Raw genomic sequence first — 14,513 nt, 5'->3', positions numbered from 1 at the left:
GTGTAATGCAACACAAAAATGATTTTCTTTTTCAATACATTGCCCACTTATTGTCAGTAAATTTAGAACTTTTTCACAGCGCGCGGTTATTGAACATTTTGAAATTTGGAAGCTGGAATTTTTTTTATGTTTAATAATATGAAAATGCATTTGAGAATCCTTACAATATGTCGTATAGCGTTGACTGCAGAAACGCGTATATTACGTAAGTCGCGTATTCACGAAGCGATATTCTATAAATAACACCGGACAGCTTCGGTTTGGACAATTTGCGACCAGAGTTTGCCGAAACGGATATGTCCAGTGACTCCAGTGAGTAAGAAGTCAGAAACGATTAGCCGTATACGTGTAAATTCCCATAACTCAAGGTTAATTCCTCTTGTCTTACAATTAGCCCAATCCTGAAGCGCCGTCCTGAGATCGTAATTTCCTATTGGCCTCGCCGCTGAACCAGGGTCATTGACTACATCTGCGAAATACAATACTCAAACAATACACATGGGGGCTTTACCCAGCCACGCATGCGAGCATTGGGAAGCTACCTCCATGTGTACAAGCTCGATGGCCTAAAACGAATAGACTAAATGTTAGAATATGAAATTCACAAATTTACAATCATCTCGTAATTAGGCTACACACTGCTAAACGCCTCAAATGCAATGAACGTCAAATGTAATTTTTATATTTTACAGACATGCGCAGAATTGTCGAAACGGGCATGCGGATCTGTGGGAAGCGTACACTAGCGCTCATACTACGAACTTCCTACTACATTACTACGCCGTAGAATGCCGGGACGCTGCTTGTCGTGTTCATGAAAACTCCGCTTAGCTGACTGGAAACTTCCGGAACTGTGTAGTAGTCATAAACTCTTAAATGAAGATTCATTGAGAAATGAGAATAAAGCACATAGAATAAAGTCCTACCACATTTTTAGGGATCGTAAATTTTTTATTACTGTTTCTTGAAGCATAGATGTTCGAGGAAAAGTTTTGCAATGCAGTTTCATCGCCTACATTCATGACTGAACTGGACAAAAATCTCATCGACTTTAGTCTAGAGGGGGTGTGGACTACAATTTTCGAGTGGATCGTGCATAGTCTATGCACGATGACACCTGGCAAAATACCTGGAATGGAAGGTCATTTCCGAGTGTTTCCCCGCACGCAGTTTGGTTTTACTAGCATGAGCTTGATACCATAATTGTGTTAAAGTAAGTGTTACCCAGTTAAGGAAAAATTGCGATGTAATATTGTGCCCTGTGACCACGTGACTTGGTAGTCTTGTATAAAAAAATAGTTTTTTTTTTTAATGTCCTATGTTTATGCGTAATAATTGTAGTTGCGCGTGCCAACCATTTGCTAATGTAGCGCTCGCACGCTGTTGAAACTTCAGGGATCTCCCGTCTTCTATAGTGCTATGTTTCCATCTGCAAAACGGTGATTCCTGCAAATATTGGTTCTTTTTTTTCAAGTGCTTACGCTTGATCAACGGATAGCTAGTTACATGTGGTTCGATTTTTGAAGGCGTATGTTATAAACCTATATAATCTTACACTGATCAAACGTACATATTTATCCATTAATATTCTTATTTCGTGTTCAAAAAATCACTGAGCAACTAGACACAAATCATAGGTTAATTTTCGATTACGTTTTGTATTAAAAAGGCTTGACTGGCACAAAACGTATGTTTTCTTTCCGATAAAATGAAAAGTGTCGAATATCAACAGTATTTAGAATTAGGTATCTAACCTACATTATCAATAACGCTAATCTGTTTTATGTTATCAAAACAATAGGTCACGAATGGATAATACATGTCCTTCACCACCGAAACGGCCTCGGACGCATGAAAACCTGACAGTTCAGCTGGGAAAAAAAAACATTTCTATTCAGATCCATGGACCATTGTCAACCGACATAGAACAGTCAAATTCAACCCGAGTAGAACGTATACCTGGGGCAAAATGTTCCTTGTCTATGTTGCCATATGCAAATAACATGAAATTTGTGCCAAATAAGGAGATGAGTCTCACTACTAAGCTTCAAAAACTTAAGCTCAAATCTCCGGATGGGCGGGATCTCGGAGAAATAGAAGTGAAGCTTTTTCCCCAAAAATGTGATGGGATTAAGGGAAAAACCATAATGCTGAAGAAGCACAGCATGTTTGGTAAGCTAGAAAATAGTTCCACAGCTGTTTCCATCCTTAAACCTATGGACAGAATCAAAGTTGAAAGCAATGGACGGGTTTCACCTCAAATGGCATCCACGCACGGCCATGTACAGCAACCATCTAAGCGTTTTTCGATAGCAAACGTCTCTTCGATAAAATTCAAAGAAGCAACCAGCCAATCACAGTGTTTGGCGAATCCAAATCCTGAACAGAAATCAATGATATTGAGACACCCAGATAATCACAAGCATCCACCTATAGCATCAAGTTCACAAGTTTTTTTGATACACGTTGACAAACAAAATGGCCTAAACAACATCAAAAACATGCATAAAGATGTTAGAAACCTGAGTCAGCCTCCTCCCAAGCAAAAAATTGTCATGGTACGAGCAGAAAATTATCCTTATTCAAATGACACCAAGAAAAAGACTTCATCGAGTACTGTAATTGAGCTACGGAATTCTGCATCACACAAGGATCAATATGGTACCGAATCTATATCCATTATGCCAAGTACAGAAAACTCAAACATTTCTTTGAGCATCTCAGGACTCGGTGAATGTAAAACAAAAGGGTCTAATCAAAGTAACATGGTTATCAAAAAGATTGTTGAACGTGTTGACAAACCAACAGCTGCTGTAAGGTCATTAGCTGATTCTAAGCCTCTTACAGTAACTCGGAAGAGTAGTAATCCACCATCAAACCTATTACAGATAAATTTCCAAACTAAATTAAAACCTTTGATCCCTGTTAAAACATATAGTAGAACATTGGAAAGTAGTAAAAAAAACAGCAATAAGGTCAATGAAAGAGAATCTGTGACAAACAGCATAGAAGCAACGAAAACCTCTGTGGAAAGTAATACTCTTGCTAATACACCGAATCTTGAGAATACTCAATATGTCACAAGTCCAACAAATAACGTAACGCTTACAGATGGTAGCAAAGAGGGTATTGAGAATTCAGTAGTTATCACACAGCATACGGACTTTCTTCAAGTAAAAGCTAGACCCTCATGTACAGATAAAGTTAATACAGGGTTTGTTGATAAAGATAAGGGAAATAATGGTAAAAACTTAGGTAAAAATATGATGGTTATTTTACCTAAAGACGTAGATATGTCATCTATAAATGAAAGGAATGACGCAGAAACAAGCAGAACCAGTATCGAGACAAGCAGTATGGAAATTGATAGGAACACAAATGCTACTAGGAATGCAGTAACGATCGAGGAAACTGCTTTGAATCAAAGTTTCGATGTTGAATCCCCCAATCAGAGCGTAGTACTAAATGGTATCAGTTCAATGTCTGCTACTACATCACCTAAGCGACAAGATTTAGATATTATTGAGAAAGCACTCAGTACATTGCCTGATCAAGTTTTACGTGAGAAAGCTCTCAAAGCTCTTGCAGATTGTGGAATTGGTTTAAAGCGAGATGTACCTGTTCCACCTACAGTCTCTGTTAGCGATTCAGAAACCCAAACAACAGTTTTTAGTCTTTTGGAGCCAAAAACGTTCTTAGAGTATAATGAAAACCTCCCTACCTTAAAAAGGCTGGAGGTAAATCAAATCAGTGACACAATTTTGCAACTACAACATGAAAACAGATTGCTTCCCGGTTGTACACAGCAATGGACGAACAATGCATGTGTCAATACACAAACAAACGTTCTACCAGAAGATTTCCTTGATTTCTGTAATGATTTTCTGGACGAACCAACATCAAGTGTGCACCAAATTCAGAAAGTACTTTCAAAGCCTGATATAAAAATTTCAAAAATTGTTGAACAGTTGCAAAAAGATTTTCAAGCGGCGACATCATTTGACAACCAGGGAATGATGGGGATTCATCGAGCAGTTCTGAGTGAAAATATCACGGAAGTACGAAGACAGCTGATTGTTCTTAAAGCTGTAAAACAAAGCGTTGATGTGCTTACTGAGTGCGGAAAGGTGAGTTATAACTCCAGTCTTGCTAAATTAAGATCGCATGCATTTCTAACTATGTTACGAATTATATTATGTTAATGCAAAAATGGTCGAGTCAGAGTCATAACTAAGGGTTATACCTAATGGTTTTGCTCACTCATCTGATCAATTTTTTTTTGCTATTCATCTTTCACAGACGAGTTTGGAACTCGCAGTTGAACATGACATAGAACCAGTCATAGTCGAGATCCTCCTGAAAGCTGGAGCAAAGCCTGCATTTTCTATGAAACTTCACGAATCAGCACTTATTATGGCATGCAAAATGTCCTCGACAGTTCTACCTCAGCTGATTAGTCATGTGGATTCTCCAAGCTTACTCGATAATATGGACTCTGAAGGTAATTTCTTTCTATCCAGTAGTTTTTGTGCTGACTTTTTATCTCCATAATTGTAAAAACTCTAGTTTCAAGTTTTTTATTATTCAATTATATTCAGGTTTTGCGCCTTTGCACTACTGTGCTCAGTTGGGGAATGTAAATGCAGTCAAACAACTAATTTCCGCTGGAGCGAATATCAACTTACGAGATGCTAAATCTGGTCGTACAGCAATATTTCATGCTCTTGACCACCAATATATTCCACTAGCATGGTATTTGATAGAGAACAGAGCTTCAACGACTATCACAAATTTTGCTGGGCAATCACCAGCAGGTTTGGTAGATGAACACAAGCATAATACTTTGGCAGAAAAGCTTAATCAAGAAATCAGCTAGAAGTGCTCAATCTTTCAAAGCGACAAATCATCACTCTCAAAAGACTGTATCATTGTACCGATAGATCTCAAATTGTTATTAGAAACATCTTATTGCTTGCAGAGTGATTGCCACGATTAAAGATCGTGTAATACGTAATTACGATTAGATTAGTAATCTGCTTGTAGACTACGACATAATTACGCCCTAAATTATTGAATAACACTAGATAAACGCTGTACATATAAATTTTTTTTTTTTATTTAATGTATTTTGGTCATCTCGTTACCTCAGAGTAACGGGATCTAATTGTAGAGAATATCCTATGGTTGGGAACCATATCATTTTGAGGTTACAATTTTTTTGATTATTTGGTAGCTCGTCTAAGTATTAAGTATTATTATAGCTCGTAAGAGTGAACCTTTTATTTCTGCACATTCGAAATGGATCTATGAATCAACAATAGGTAGAGTAAAAAATTTAACGGCCGTTATTCGTGTCACATTAGTTTTAATTCTTATGACTACAAATCGTGAAAGTTTGTGAAAGCATTGATTTTCTGCTACGTAAAAAACTAACAATTTTTACAATTTATAGTAGGATAAACTAATGACAAACATCAAAACAGTGTCAATGTACATACGTCTGATTTGGCAAACAGTCTTACTGGTAATATTATTATTCAATTATTTGTCAGTTGCGCAACGATTAAAATTCGTCTTGATTTGTTTGCCTAGTCGGCAGTAAGATTGTTTATTAAACAAGAGTATGATAAAATAACGTATGAAATTTAGTTTAAATCTCTGCTCGTACATTGTCCGAGATAAACTAATCTCTAACGATTTTCAGTGTTTATTTCACATTTATGTATGCGGTGGATAGGAAATTAATTCGTAAGTATAAGTAGAGATGTTTTTTTTTCGTTTTACATACAGTGAAAAAAATATTCGTCCCCATTAGATTCCAGTCAGAAATTCCGATGTACAGTTTTACAATGTTATCTAATCAGGGCCAATATTCACTTATACACTTATGTTGCAAGCTATAATGTACCTGAGTTAGATTTCATACAACAAACCAAAATACCGTGATCTAATGAATATACTTTTTTGCTATTTTGTTTCTTGATGCGTACATGAATTATTTGTACAAGATGTGAAGTTTTGGGCTACTTGACTTTCATGTTAGTAATTTTATTCTTACAAAATTTGTCAATGAAAGATGTATCTCAATTCTATACACCAGAATTATGAAAGCAATGGCAATGCTTGACTCAAATAGACACTTTATAGATAAATGAAACTCCCTGGTTGAACTTTGGGGATAAGTACACTAGGTTTTACTAATCATTCGAAAAAATATACGAATTGACGTTTAATTTAAATCGGTATAGTAAACCTTGCTTCTGCAATTAGACGGTATAAATGTAACATGTTGATTCGCATCCACATATTTATTAAGCGCTGTTTTAGTGTATAATTATTTTTATTACGCCGTAGACAAGCACGAGACTTATTTGTACGTCCATTCAAAATTTCGTTGGAAAAGAATTTAAATTGAAGTTTCCTCTCAAGTTTATAATACTTTAGGATGGAATTCTGTACAAATAAATCTATATTATTTACACCAATATTGAGATATCGGATTGATGTTTCGTTTTCCTAATATAGGTATAAAACAAGTGTAATCAAACTTTAAAAATGAAGGAAAAAAAACAGTACAATCTAACATGCGAATCTGTTCGTACATTTGGAAATCGTATTCCTGATATAGGTTCGCCTTAATCCAGGCAACCTATTATACATACGAAAATGTATTTGAGCATCTGGTTGGGCGCTTGCGCAAAACTGCACACGACCAACGTCTGAAAACAAATTACAAAGCGTCGGAGCCTCGCAGGTTGTAGCGTGATTAACCGTGCTTACTTCTGAGTGATCGAAATAAAGCAACTGATTAAAGTTGGAAAACATTTGAAAAAAATATGGGAATTAATAAAATTAGAGTTTGCGTTCAAATTCGCAGATACGATCTACTCGGTAGGTTAGCTTGGAATGAATTATCGTACACAAATTGCATTTGACAACGTGTGACTACGTAATGCGTGCATATTATTATCTACCATGATTTGTTGTTATGTTTTAGAAGGAGAAAATGACAAACTACAAACTATTTTGCAGCAAGTTACTTTAGAGCCAGAACTAACATTCGACGATCTCAGGCTTGCCCTGTTCTGTTTGGTTGGCATTGAAGATGATGGCAGTAGAGTATTGAAAATCAGAAGACATGACAATAATCTAATACCAGTTTCCACTTTGCTTAATGGTTCCTCAAAGGATAAGTATGTATCCAACTTGGCTTCGACAGAATACTTCTTACTACTGTTGAAAAGCATTGCTTTCCATTGCTATCCACAGAATGTTGTATTAATAATTGCCTTGTCAATTTAGATAATACTAATATAGATTTTGTTTCTTCTACATTCAGGCCATTCATTGTGGACGTTGTTCGCATTCATCAATACTGTAAGTTTTAACTGGATTTTACAGTCATATGCATAATGATTTTTCTTTCAATTCACATTCTACGAAGAACTTTTATTTATGTTATGTTAGCAGGTTTTCACGACAATTTCAAATAATGGTGCAAGAGTTGAAGTTTGTTTAAGAATATGAATGAAAATTGAAAAACAACAGTTAACGAAATAGCTTTATTCATCAGTTTCAATGTCCACAGGCCTACCTAAAGAACGAAGTATTCCACCTGGGTATGTAGAAGCTCTGTCATTGAAGCTGAACAATCTTGAGAAAAGAGTACGTAGATCTGTTGTGTTCACTTAAATTTTTAGAATCAGTTGAAAAAAATGAAATTTATTGTGCTAAAAATACTTTTATAGACTGCTTATACAATTACTATCTACTTTTGTGAATTTTTCATTGCAAGATAGTCGCTGATACATTCACTTCCCACAGATGATTTTGGTCGAAAATGAATTACCAGAGTTAGAGGCTCTGCGAATCGCTGCGATAGAGGATGCAGCATCTCAATTAGGCAGTTGCGTTAACTTTTTGGACCGCAGACTAGATGAGCTAGCTCCCCCTCATTGGAAAGCACAGATTGGATCAAGCATTTAATTGATAAAAATATATCAGAACGCATCCAAAGCTGAAAACATTCCAAAACTGACTTGCTATAAAGAAGTTTATTCCTGCAGCTGGAATTTTAAACGCACTTTCTGTTAATTTTAGCGCAAAGAAATCAAAGCATGTGCGTTCGAATAACAGGTCTTCGCTAAATACTACGAATTAATTGAAGAATTTCAAATATTTATTTTGTGATTTCGGATAATTAGTCATTGAGAGGAAGGAGAGAATGTTTAGTAGCCTGACTATAATGCTGTCATAGAATTATGTGTGGATAGAAATAACACAATGCTTTTGAGTACAGGAGGGATTGTATTTTGGGGATAACTGTATATCAACAATTTACATAATTTGTAAATTCAATTACTAAATAGATACTATGTAACAAAAATAATTCTTGCATTTTATTTATTCACTAAATTGTTTAGTGTTAAAACAGTATTTTTCGTCTTATTATGCACAGTTGAAAAATATAAAATTAAAGGCCCCATATTTGAATTTTTAACAAGCGATAAAGTTTTTAAATAATATATTATGCTATTATTACACATATAATTTTACTAAAAAATAGTATTCGTATTTTGCATCTAGTACTTATAAGCCAGTGTCAATGGTAAATACTTTTAAACTTGTCTAGGAAGTCAATAGAAGGCAAACATTCTCACCTCAGAAATAAATGTGTTTCAAATCTGTGTAGTAATTAATCAATTTTCGAAACTAGTTTCAATTAGATTTATAATAATTTTATTGAAAAAATAGTTATACAGTCTAATGATAAAATATACTACCTCAATATTCAACATAGATGTTTAAAAAAAGTTGACCGCTTAAACTCGCCTTTGAAATCTCTGAGAGAACATGCCATGTCGAATGCAAAGGGTCAAGCTTGGTATTTACAAAACCTATCCTCGACGTTTTGAGTAAGTAAAATGACATACTCTGTGTACTTTGGGCAACTTAATCCTTAATTCTATGACGTACTTATCCTTAGCATAGTACACTCATTAGTAATCTCGGATATTGGTAACCTATCAATATTTTCGTTCGGGTCAAAAGTTTGAGGATGTCTTTCTTGCTCCAATAGTTTCAGTTCTATACCACAACCAGAATCCGCAGTTGCATTTATTGCAATATCGTAACTATTGGCCTGTTGTAAGAAAAAATAATAATAATAATTTTGAATAAGAAGCTATATATTGCATTATGATGATGCTCAACATATCTCAATTGGACACATCTCGGATATAGATCATAAAATTTTCGGTTCCTAAAGCCCGGGAAAACAACAAATTGAGTCATTGTGAAATTTTACACAAGTGAACTGACCTCCATTAAGTTGTGTTTAATAAAGTATTTTGTAAATTAAGTACTCATTATTTGATGGCCAATCAGGATATGTTTATACGGGGTTGTCTCTGGAGTATCAGCAAATAAGATCTTCAATCAATATTAAATTGTACCCAAAAATTATTGGAAAAAGTTGTTAAACGATACGTACCAGTTGTAAGGAAGCTAAAAAGTATCTAGCAACTTCAGGCGTAGATTGATTTTGAATTAAATTACCGAAAGGTAATTTTTTGTTGCTTGCAGTCTCGAGAGCCTCGATTATTCGCGAACTGTATTCGTGCATGTGAAATGCTGGCCTTCGTTCTGCTGCAATCAGTTTTGGTCTCAACGATCTGTGCCATTCAGCTACTCTTTGTTCCAGGTCAGAGTGCTCCCTGGTCTCTTCACCGATCTGTTTGATTCGCTGCTCAACAAGTTCCCTATAATTGTGTCCATGATTAGCTGACTCTGGAGTAGGTGGAGGTGTGGTGAACGATTCTGGTACACTGGACAGATCTGACTCAGGCTCAATGATCATCGAAGAATTCGTAATGGAATCATCAGCTGTGTAAGTAAATCTTTCTGTTAATGGGTCTCGCTTGCCAAAATTTCGCTGAAAGCCCAAAAGTTCCCTAGTCAGGCTGCTGGTCACCGCCTCGTAATTATCTGTTTCACAACCCCGCATGTTTTTGAGGTATTGGTCGAACGATTTTTGGAACTCTTCAAACTCCTCTATAATTTAAAATGAACAGAGATTACTGGAGTAAAATGGAAATTCTTTGGCTTGTGGTATAATATGAAGTGTGTCACATCCGTTGCTATTTTTCTTTATTCTATTCATACCTTTCTTCATAGGTGCGAATAGTTGTCTTGTAGGAGAATCAACTTTCAGCTTCTTGTGTACTAGCTCATACCTATCCAGCAAGAATTTTGTCAGATGTTCACGTTTCTTATTTTCTGATAAATTTTTCCGCTTTCGCTGTACGAGAAGAAAAGAAAAGAATTTCAGTGCTTCTCTATGACAATGTTGATAGTTAAATAAAATATTGTATATAATTTTACCGATTTTGACTTGAGTAAAGATATGTGGCATGGCAGTTTAAATTGAGTCCTACGCTTAGGAAGTGGATCAGGAATACCATTCTCAAATGGTATTGGCTCTAGAATTTGTTGATTTGTATTATCCTTAGCCTGTGTGGATTCTGGCGTTTTGGTACTTTGAAAAAACAGATGAAATCTAGATTTTTTTACTCCGTAAAATCTAATCGTGGTTGTTGGAAATGTAATTGCTCTCCATTCGTCAATTAAATAATTCATTGATTACAAGCCGAAACAGCAGCCAAGTAATGTACAGCAGTTCTGTAATTGTTTTTAAAAAAAAACCTTGGTATGTACCTTGTTAATTCTGGCTCAACAGCATCTTGAGTATCATCTGAGGTGTAGCCAGCATCAGCATCATTAGGAATGTTATAACTTTCGTCAATATTTTTGGTAGCACAAGAGTCAGTGACAGTACGTTCTATTTCTTCTGAATTTCTACATTCAGTACTTTCAACTATTTCATTGTTATCCAACATCGAACTGTATGCAGAATCAAGCTGTATGTTGGAAGTATCATTGGCTGGGGTCTGGTAGTTAGGACTAGCTGTGAGAGACGGCTGACCAAAATCTAAATAACCATGGAAGTAATCAAATAAATTTTACACTTGTCTCTTTGTTTATTTGTACCAACAAACTCTTGTAATGACCATTTGGCAATGTGAAAGTAATGACAATGACAAGTTGATTATAATTTAATATTGTGAAAGTACTAAACTCAGTTGGAAGTTTAATATGGATTTCCGAAATCTTGATCAGGCGGTAAAAGATATTTAGGGGAAGGAGGATATTATAGCCAAGTTACTTACCGTCTGGCGTGAGTTCATCAACTAGCATGCAGTTTTTAGTCAATTGTTGGTTACACCTGCATGGATAAAGAAAAATTCTTATCAATAATTTGGTAATGAAAAAGTATTGAAATGATTGGACATATTTCAAATCAGTTTTTCTTTGTAAATTCAGATTACAATACTTGAGAATTGATGAAGTATGAATATAAGACTAGGAATGTTCAATGTATACATAACATGACTTAATAATTATTCAAACACCTACCGGAAGTCATATTTATTTCCTATAACTTCACCTTGAGTGCTAAGTATTTCAATGGGCGATGATAACTGAGCTAAATTGCTTTCAAGTTGGGTGAATCGGCGGGTGAGCATCTTCAAAGGCTTTTGTGCACCTTCTTTCAAGTTATTGGATTTCCCAATTTGATTTGATAATTCTAATGATTCAAAATCATTGAAATCGATCACATTACTGGATTTTTGATACTTTTTTTTCTTTGCCGTTGTTTCTTCTCCATTTGTCCCATTGCTAAAAATTGCAATGATGTATCTTTAAACAAATTGTATCGACAGCTTGATAACTGTGCGACCGATAACTATTTGAATTTCAAATCCAGTCAATTTAACATTCGACCTCATTTCACATATATATCGACTTGGTCTTCTGTGGAAATCAAGATGACTCAAAACGTACTTACTTGTGTATGACGAGAGATTGATTAAGTGCATCTGTCTCATTCTGTAGGTATTCAACTCGACGTGCATATACATTAGCAGAGTTTTGTATAACTAGAGCAGCCTCTCCAAAATTCACACTCTGTGTTGCCTTAAGTAAAAGGAAATACTTTTCCAGGCTCTGAAATACAAAAACATGTCCTAATTTTTGTAGAATTGGAATAGTAAAGTGTATTCATATATCACCAAATAATAAACTTTTTTCAGTATTTGAAAGTTCTGTTTCTCATATATACATTCTCAGAAAGCTCATATATTTACATTATGTATACCTTTTACTCTGAAATTCAAGCTTTTATTGAAATTTTTCAACTTCCATCACTTTCTTTCGGTTCATACAAACATGGTAATTTTTTATAGACATGAAACCGAAGGCTATTAATAAATGTTGAAACGATTACAGTTTCTTTGATACTATGAAGATCCTGTGGTCAAAAGACATACATGATACATACGAATTATCATTCGTACGATGATTATTGCTTGCACCTCCCAAAAATGTTATCACACACAGTTTAACTTGACGGTTCATCTCTAATCAACATATTGCGCAATATTTGACATTACGTAATTGTGTACGAAAGCGCAATTAGGACACGATCCATGTATCAAAAAAATGTTGAACGACAAAATATGTGCGTGTAAAAAGAATAATTCTATTTAATTCATGTGTTATATTTCGGTAAATGGCAAACGAACAAGTTTCCATTTCAACTGAATTAATTGACATGGCAGTATTCGAATATACTTGGTAAATTATTCAAGTTTTTCAATACTAACGATATTTCTGCATATCTTAATATTTCGATTAGATAAATATGTAGATTCTTAAGTCCACTCTGTGTATTAAAGAAAAAAGAACAACTTGAGACTCGACATATCCAAGGTCACAATATTTTTAACCTGATCTTACGTATAGCAAGTATAAAAATCCGGGTCTAATTTTTACCTGCGCAAAGTTAGAATCCCACTCAGCAAGCAGCTTTGCCGGCTTCAGAAGGGTTTCCATACTTGAACACAGTCCTGATTTTGAACAAGAAGGCTTCTTCTATGATAATGGTCTTATAACAGATAAGAAGTAAGTCAAACAAGTGTCGGCAATGCTGCCAGCGTATCGAACTCAATAGTATTACCTTCCGCAATTTGCTTAAAGAATGTACAAACAACGCCGGTTTAAAGAGTAACACTCTCCGCATGCCGTGCCCAACTGAACTTGTAGCACAAAAAAATTATGCGACGTCAGAGAGTTGGGAACACACACGCATTAATTTCTTTAATAATTTTACACGACGCGCAAATGCCATTGAACTATTCTACAGTGTATACCAGTTCAAAGTGTGAATTATCATAAGAATTCATAATGTATTCATGAAGTAATGCAAATACCGAACACCTGTGTAACCAAAATTTCATTGGCTTCTTTTCCTTATTACGGATAATATGCTGGTCGTATATTAAACGGAAACGCGTAATTAATAAGTAAGATACGTTGCGAAAACCACTCTCGTTTCGACGCATCCTTGATCCTCGAAGGCACCGATTTGCGTGCCGCAAAAACCATGTAAACACACCGGCATGTGATCGGTGTACGTACAAGAAAATTCGAATAAGTGGTTGGATGCGCTGGTGTTTCAAAAGACGACATGGCAAACACGAGCCCGCGCGAGTCTGCTTAGGGTTATTTCAACGTTGTTTTCTCTGATTCGACCACACGGATTGGCGCGACAACCCGTCGGAACTGATGGATAAAGCATTCGCCCAGCCAAGTCTGAATTTTTTCTTGAATAATCACTATTAAAATGTGGTTTACCTTTAAAAATAGACGAATCGACGCGGAATCAAAACGCACCTCGCCATTTTGCTCTCTCGGCTAGTTGGCTCCCGTGTTGTGGGCGGGCTGTCCACAGTTTTCAGTTCGAGCGGGAGCCACGATCATCCACGATGTGCTTGGAGCTGTTGCTCGTATCCAGCGGCACTGCACTCCGCGTCGCTCGACGAGTGCCCGCCGATAAACGTCAACATATTTCTCGCTTAGAGTATAGCATGTGCGCCAGCGGTGTACCACGCGAATAAATATTACTACGATTTCGCCACCGTCGAGCCAAAGGATGAAAATAACGTTCTGTACAATTGTTCTCCCACTCCGGAACTAAATCCTCACGCGTTATTATTCAATTTTATTACCCATCCGCTTCGTGCGTACGAAACTTGGTTACAGTCGCTGGTTACACCTCGGAATTTAGATTAGATTAGGTTAGGTTAGGTGAGGTTAGGTGTGGTGAGGTGAGGTTGGGCTCCTGACCCGTGAATCAGGGATCGAAGCATAGCTTCTTGTTGAATTATGATTTTTCAAGTACAAATGTCTCCTTAGTTGGAGAAAAAAATCTAAGCTCAAAAACGTTAAAAATAATTTACAATCAATTTTTTACGTCGGATTTCTCGTCTACAGAGACTTACCATTATACCAGTATAGCTTCCGGCCTACCTGTAACAACTATGACCGCATAATACGTGTGAATACTTGCCAAACATTCTAATTGGATGCGGCTCGTAGTGATTGTCATGTCG

At 35.9% G+C, this 14,513-nt stretch overlaps 3 protein-coding genes across 11 annotated transcripts; 2 read left to right on the top strand and 1 right to left on the bottom strand.

The window, feature by feature from the left end:
• Positions 1-954: 954 nt before the first annotated feature.
• LOC124302605 (uncharacterized) lies at positions 955-5,235 on the top strand. Of its 4 annotated transcripts, XM_046758927.1 has the most exons (5): positions 955-1,213; positions 1,342-1,439; positions 1,802-4,127; positions 4,300-4,501; positions 4,599-5,235. In XM_046758927.1, the coding sequence occupies exons 2-5, from the start codon at positions 1,420-1,422 to the stop codon at positions 4,874-4,876; spliced, it is 2,826 nt and encodes a 941-aa protein (XP_046614883.1). In that variant the 5' UTR covers positions 955-1,213; positions 1,342-1,419; the 3' UTR covers positions 4,877-5,235. The 4 variants fall into 4 exon arrangements, with proteins under 4 accessions (XP_046614883.1, XP_046614886.1, XP_046614884.1 ...); XM_046758930.1 differs by lacking the exon at positions 1,342-1,439 and having other exon boundaries at positions 961-1,213; XM_046758928.1 differs by lacking the exon at positions 955-1,213 and having other exon boundaries at positions 1,380-1,528.
• A 1,361-nt stretch (positions 5,236-6,596) lies between these two features.
• Positions 6,597-8,389, top strand: LOC124302615 (uncharacterized). 2 transcript variants are annotated; one of them, XM_046758947.1, is made up of 5 exons: positions 6,597-6,891; positions 6,998-7,193; positions 7,340-7,377; positions 7,589-7,665; positions 7,800-8,389. In XM_046758947.1, exons 1-5 carry the CDS (start codon positions 6,837-6,839, stop codon positions 7,842-7,844), a joined length of 411 nt encoding a protein of 136 aa, XP_046614903.1. In that variant the 5' UTR covers positions 6,597-6,836; the 3' UTR covers positions 7,845-8,389. The 2 variants fall into 2 exon arrangements, with proteins under 2 accessions (XP_046614903.1, XP_046614902.1); XM_046758946.1 differs by having other exon boundaries at positions 6,619-6,891; positions 7,825-8,389.
• On the bottom strand, positions 8,073-14,166 carry LOC124302606 (condensin-2 complex subunit H2-like). Of its 5 annotated transcripts, none has more exons than XM_046758933.1 (10): positions 13,756-14,166; positions 12,895-13,006; positions 11,909-12,066; positions 11,476-11,739; positions 11,229-11,284; positions 10,717-10,990; positions 10,384-10,537; positions 10,165-10,300; positions 9,494-10,053; positions 8,073-9,142 (listed from the first exon to the last, which is right to left on the bottom strand). In XM_046758933.1, exons 2-10 carry the CDS (start codon positions 12,952-12,954, stop codon positions 8,966-8,968), a joined length of 1,839 nt encoding a protein of 612 aa, XP_046614889.1. In that variant the 5' UTR covers positions 12,955-13,006; positions 13,756-14,166; the 3' UTR covers positions 8,073-8,965. The 5 variants fall into 5 exon arrangements, with proteins under 5 accessions (XP_046614889.1, XP_046614888.1, XP_046614892.1 ...); XM_046758932.1 differs by having other exon boundaries at positions 12,895-12,968; XM_046758936.1 differs by having other exon boundaries at positions 12,895-12,968; positions 13,795-14,166.
• Positions 14,167-14,513: the final 347 nt, after the last annotated feature.

This window comes from Neodiprion virginianus, chromosome 4 (assembly GCF_021901495.1).
Source record: "Neodiprion virginianus isolate iyNeoVirg1 chromosome 4, iyNeoVirg1.1, whole genome shotgun sequence".
Taxonomy (NCBI): domain Eukaryota; kingdom Metazoa; phylum Arthropoda; class Insecta; order Hymenoptera; family Diprionidae; genus Neodiprion; species Neodiprion virginianus.
This window is presented reverse-complemented; position numbering and strand designations above follow the sequence as displayed.